The sequence below is a fragment of the Serinus canaria genome, chromosome 27 (genome assembly GCF_022539315.1).
Source record: "Serinus canaria isolate serCan28SL12 chromosome 27, serCan2020, whole genome shotgun sequence".
Classification (NCBI taxonomy): Eukaryota; Metazoa; Chordata; class Aves; order Passeriformes; family Fringillidae; genus Serinus; species Serinus canaria.
Genome location: NC_066340.1, coordinates 2,897,887 through 2,903,894, shown reverse-complemented (window position 1 = coordinate 2,903,894; position 6,008 = coordinate 2,897,887). Strand labels below are relative to the sequence as shown.

Below are 6,008 nucleotides of genomic sequence, written 5' to 3'. Positions count from 1 at the left end.
TTCATAGTGTTACAAGGAAACATTAAAGACTTTTTTTTTGTGTGCTGCTCTTTCCCTTAAAAAAAAAAATACAGACATTGTTTCTTTAAAAGGCTCCATCTGCAAATCCCATTAGATGTGCATATAAGGTTTCAGATGATTAATAGCTGCCTGCTTTGCTTTGGTTGGAGGGGCTGAGGGTATGTGTGTTAACCCCTCCCTCCCCTCGCTCACATTTCACTTCACAAACTTGTCCCTGTCTCCCCAGCACAGCATTTAAAAAGTGTTTCACTCGTGCCCAGCTCTTCACAAGGAAGCAGCTCATGGCACCCCCTGCCTAAATCTGGTTGGCAATGAAGACCTCGAGAACCAGAGTTCCTAAAGCAGCAAACCTGCAGCAGCATCACAAGCAAACTGTTCTTTAGGGAGGAGATCTATTCTCTAACATCTGGAAGAGTTTCCCTCTGCATCTCTCGTGCTTTTGGAGGCTGAGCTGTCAGCAGGCAGGAGCCCTGAGGTGTGGGCAGGACTGGAAGCAGATGGATCCCAGCAGCAGCAGCTGCATGAGCAGCCCACAGCCTCCCCCCCTGCTCTGGGGCTGTGTCAGGAGCTCCCACCCCGACCTGAGCACAGCTCCAGGGCTCAGCCACTACCCAGCAGCACCATTCTCCTTCCAGCAAAAAGCAGATTTTGCTGCTTGCTCTGATTTCTCAGCCTCCTGCCTGGTGCCAGCTCCCCACAGCTTCCCTCAGGAGCAGCACCCCTCCTTCCAGCACCCTGAGTGGCACCTGGCAGCACCTGAGGCCACGAGAGGAGCAAATCCAGGGCTGGCCTTGGCTTCTGGAGAGTCAGAGGGCAGCAGCCCCAGCCTCGTGAGTGTGGCTGTGGATGAAGATGATGAGGCACCAGCAAATCCTACAAGTGACTCTGAGAAAAAACCATCCAGAAGGAAAAAGGAAAGCTCAGGTAGGTGATGTGAATTCAGGGTTGTGGGAGAGTGCAGGAGATGGAATGAGAACACCTGGTGAGACTGGGACTTAAGAAAGAAAGCTGCTGAGCAAAACATTTCATAATATTTCCTGGGGAAGCTTTAGACAGTAACAGGACTGTAACTAACTGTCTTCTTCTTTTTCTGGTCTTTGTATTTCACTCCTGCAGATCTTGGGTACTGAGCTAGGCATTTTAGCACATTTGCTGGAACTGAGCAGAGTCACATGGCATGTACACACAGAACTGCAAGTCCTAGGATGTGGAGTTATCCCTTCACACCTGCCATTTGTCTGAGCAAAAGAGAATGGCAGAGAGCAAAGATCCCTCACCTTGGGCTGCCTGTGGCAGTAGGGAATGTCACACTAGGGATTTGACATCTCAGTTTTGGTAAGGACTACCAGAGGCAAAGTCTTCCTTTAAATATAAATTCTGTTTGGGGTCACTAAATGTTAAATATTTTAACCTCTTAAAGTTTGCCCATCAGTACAATGTCCAACAGGGTAGAAAATGTTTCTGGTTTTCATGGTATCATCCTAGCTAGCAAAACACATTCTTTCTACAGTGTAAAAATCAATAATTTCAGAGTTATACAAACTCTAAGTTGCTGATATCTCAGATCCAAATCAGTGAAATATGCATAAAATTGTTTTTCCTTAGGAAGCTGTTAAAATTTAAGATGCCTCTATGCATTCAAGTGCCATAATATTCACTTACAACCTACAGTGTGCTTTTCCCCACAGCCCTGCTACCAAGTGGAGACTATTTTCCAGCAGCCCCATTTCACAGGCAGAGAATGCAGGGATAAAGCTATTAATTGATTGATTTCTAGGTTCTGCAGACACATGTAGAATTTAAGTTCATTTATACTGAAAAAGCATGTTTAGGCAAAATTTTCCCAAATGCAAAGAAGTTTAAATAAAATATTAATTTGAAAGGTGAACAACACTTTCATTAAAACATCATAGGTAAACAGCAGATTTCAGCTTGCTCACATTAGAGGGATATCTTTATCCTTAAAGAGACTGATTCCAAAGCTCATCTCCCTGTTTTAAATAGAAGAAAAAAGTTTCTTTATTCTCCCTTACTAGCACTCTTCACAGTTTTTGTTCATCCTTGCTGCTGTCCCCTGCTCTCTTCCTTTCAGGGAGCTGTAAGCAGTGACATCCCTGAGAGCTCTGGGCTTCCACCTTCCAGTGACCACTGCAGCCCTGGGGAGAGGCAGCTGCTAAATTCAACCCAGCATTGAAGCTGCTTGGGATCCTGGAAGGAGACACATTTCCTATTCCACCTATTCCCCCTTTATCCCTTTTCCCCCTTTATCCCTTTCCCCCTTTCCTTTATTTCCTTTCCTTTCCTCCCTGAACTTCCCTTCCTCTCCTTTCTTCTTTTTCAGCTGGCAGTACAGTAGGAAAAACCTGCCCAAGATGATTTGTCCTTTCACACATTTGTCATTTCTCACAATATGTTGTCAAAACTGCAGCAGCTGGGCCACATTTCCCTCTGGAATCCCACAGAACCTCATGCCATGGATAAGGATTATTTCTCTTGACAATTCCCTGTGGCACACAGTGTGAGTGAGAGATTCCAAGCTACACACCCTATTATCCAATTATCCATTTTAAATTATTCCCAGAGTGAAAGGGAGTCCTTCCCACAGGGCTGTGAGGAGCTCCCAGGTCCTTTGCATTGGCTGTAGTTTATTGTCTCTCTCTGTTCAGAGGAGATGTGATTACCACAAGCTGTCCCACCTCTGTCCTCCCAAAACCAAGGCATAAGAAGGGGGCATAAAGAAACATCTTAAAACTTCCACTGAGCACTGCAAGGACTCTTTTAGATCTCTGCAGCTGCACGTTCACCCACATCAGCATAACCTCAAATCACAGCAGTGTGCTTGTCTCTTAGAGAACCAGAACTCGAGCAATAAGGCAGAAAGCAGCAGCAAGTCAAGGAAGGAAAGGACAGCTTTCACCAAGGAGCAGCTGAGGGAGCTGGAAGCTGAATTTGCCCACCACAACTACTTGACAAGGCTCAGGAGATACGAGATAGCTGTGAACCTGGATCTCACCGAAAGACAAGTACTTCCCAAACCCCAAACCCTCCCCAGCTCCTCCTTCCTCCCCCACAACTTCTCCCTGATGCTAAATACCAGATGATGTCACTGCAGAGTCTGCTTTTGCAATGGCACAGAGGTATTTTAAAACCAAGCCTCCACATTCTTTCCAACACCTTTGTGTAGGGGTGTTCCCAGGGGTCCCAGGACAAGGGAAGAGATGAGAATCTTGGCTCCATGTTTCAGAAGGCTGATTTATTATTTTATTATATTTATTATACTAAAAGAAAATTATATATTAGAAGTATACTAAAAGGATAGAAGAAAGGATTTCATCAGAAGGCTTGAAAGGAAAGGAATGATGATAAAATCTTGTGACTGCTGACAGCCTCGACACAGGTGGCTGTCATTGGTCACCAAGTAAAAACAATTTCACATGCTGGGTAAACAATTCTCCAAATCACATTCCAAAGCAGCAAAACATGGAGAAGCTGAAGCTTCTCAGCTTCTCAGGAGAAAAGATCCTGGCAAAAGGATTTTTCAGAAAATATGTCCGTGGCACCTTCGTTACACGTTTCTGTGAGTAGTTAATAATTTAATTGTGTTTCTCTCAACTAAAGATAGACCTGGTAATAACTGGTCTCTGCTGAGTTCTTGTTTAGTACCATTCATTGGTGCATTTTGACATGTCAAGGTTTACATATGGAAATGGATATCACCTTAGACTTTGACAAACAGGGAATTATTGGAATTAATATTTGATATGTGCATTCTTCCTGGGTCAGGTGGTGTTTGGATAAGGAAAGACAATCATAAAGAGTTTTGTGGAGAGAGGTATTTCTGTTCTCTCATTGTCATCTCAGTCCAGGTTTCTTTATCAAGGCTAAGTGGACAGCAGAAGAATTGTGTAATTATGTGAGGCAAATTAAAATTCCTGAAGCATTAGATTGGATGGCCTAGATGTTAAAAATACATGAGAGGCACTGTGCCCTATTTGACATGAAGATTCCAGGCAAAGCACTTGTACTACCTTTGAGGGTTTCAGAGGAACATCTGTGTGGAGCATGTTAGAAAGAATTGTTGCAGTCTGTGTTAGAGAGATGGATTAGTCAAACTCTGTTCACCTTTTCTTCCTGAATGCCACAAATCATCTCTCTACACACATATGCCTAACTCTGCTTTATACAGCTCAGGCTGAGGCAACAAGTAATTATTTTCTCTTTATCACCCAGGTCAAAGTATGGTTTCAAAACAGAAGAATGAAGTGGAAACGTGTTAAAGGTGGGCAGGCAGTGCCCCCACACGAACATGACACAGAGGATGTGGACTCTGCTGCCTCCCCCAGCTCTGAGTAATCCCTGCAGCAATAGGAGAGGAGCTGGGAGAAATCATTGATTGGAATGTGCTTGCAACTGCTTAGAATCAGCTACACAATGAGACCACAGTCTTTAAAAGGTGATGATGCTTGAGGTTACAGAGGCAATTAAAGAGCACAGGAGGGGAAAAGCCAAAGGACAGCATGGTTTTGATTTTTGTCTCTCAAACTGTCTTACTACCACAGATGTGTCTACAGAAAAAAACACAACAGCAAACACTGAATATAAAACAGGAGTAATGCTGTAGAGACTCTCAAACACCCAGAAAATGCAGATTGTTAGTCAGCATCTGCAGCTCTGTTCTCATCCAGGCTTCCCCTGGTCACACCTCTTCAGTCTGCATTTGGATTTGACAATGCACATTTTCCCTGTGCCCTACTTGGAGAGAAATAAATACTTTGGTAGTCACTGATTTTTCTTGCAAAATGAGCTGGACACCTGTATGAATAGACAACAAGATTACAAAAGAAAATGTGAGACTAAAAATAGATTTACACACAAGTCTGCTCACCAGTTTCAGAAGAGAGTCCAAGAAGGTCAGTGCCTTGTTGATGGCAGTAATTTGCAGAGGGAGATTTCTTCCAAGCTCACTGTAAATCCTGAAATTAAATTGCTAGATCTCAGTTTCAGATATTTTTTCAAAGCAGTCATTACCAAATGGCCCAGCAGGCACAGCAGAGATTGAAAATTCTCAACACAACAGCTAAAATATCCTTAGTTTGGTTTCAAGTTTTTCAATAAACTCCCACAGCACCACCAGAAGTCTTAAGAACAATTCAGAACATTCCCACTTAAAATTATTCCCACTATTAACCAAAATTTATAGTGTATCAAATTATGATGATTTAGAAAAGCATAGTGCCTGCTCCCATTTCTTATATTTTTTTTTGTTTCATCTAGTAATGCCATATTTTAAGCAGAATTTTACACTAGTTTACCACGTTATGACCCTTGAGAACACCGAAAGTTTGGTTTAAATATTTCAAGGATAACCCTTGTTTGCAGCTCCAGCCTTTCACCTTACTCTGATGCTGTTGTGGTTGCATGTGAACTGTAGATATGCTGGGTACAAATTTGTATATCTGGATGATAAGTTTCTAAAGCTGTTAGGGGTAATTCCATTTGTAAAAGACCTCAAAATTGATAAATGTCATTTTTTTAAAAAAAACAGGGATGCTGTATTCTTTTTCAAAGAGCTGCTTCCTGTATCTACCAAGAAAAAACAAACATTACATTCCTTCTCAACATTTCCAAGCTCTGATTGATGGATGAAATAAAAAAACAGTTTAGAGTAAATATTTGTGCAAAACCACTTAAAAAGAAGAGTTATTTTTTAAAATAAATTATTTAAAATAAAAGAAACTTTTGCAGTTTGAGCAGCACTGAGGAAGTGAATTAGTTGGTGTCTGGTTTCCCATACTGCATTTATTCTTATTATTTCCCATACTTGCTCTTATTTACTTTATCCAAAAACAACAGTTACACAAACAAAATGCCAGCAGTCCTCTGCCCCTGGAAAAAACCAACAAACTGAGAAAAGACACCAGGGATGTGTCACACAGGGCCCCATGTCAATTCTGTGACTGTAATACCTCCTGTATAATCTGGTCTAA

General features: G+C 42.1%; 1 protein-coding gene across 1 annotated transcript; it reads left to right on the top strand.

The window, feature by feature from the left end:
• The first annotated feature begins 518 nt into the window (after positions 1-518).
• Positions 519-4,600, top strand: MEOX1 (mesenchyme homeobox 1). Its single transcript, XM_009096493.4, has 3 exons — positions 519-945; positions 2,872-3,044; positions 4,252-4,600. Exons 1-3 carry the CDS (start codon positions 519-521, stop codon positions 4,372-4,374), a joined length of 723 nt encoding a protein of 240 aa, XP_009094741.3. The 3' UTR covers positions 4,375-4,600.
• The last annotated feature ends 1,408 nt before the right edge of the window (positions 4,601-6,008 follow it).

Excerpts from the sequence above, each read along its gene's own strand:
- MEOX1 (XM_009096493.4), top strand. The coding sequence starts at position 519 with ATGGATCCCAGCAGCAGCAGCTGCATGAGCAGCCCACAGCCTCCCCCC. Across the intron at positions 946-2,871 it reads AAGGAAAAAGGAAAGCTCAG|AGAACCAGAACTCGAGCAAT; the intron begins GTAGGTGATGTG and ends CTTGTCTCTTAG. Across the intron at positions 3,045-4,251 it reads TGGATCTCACCGAAAGACAA|GTCAAAGTATGGTTTCAAAA; the intron begins GTACTTCCCAAA and ends TTTATCACCCAG.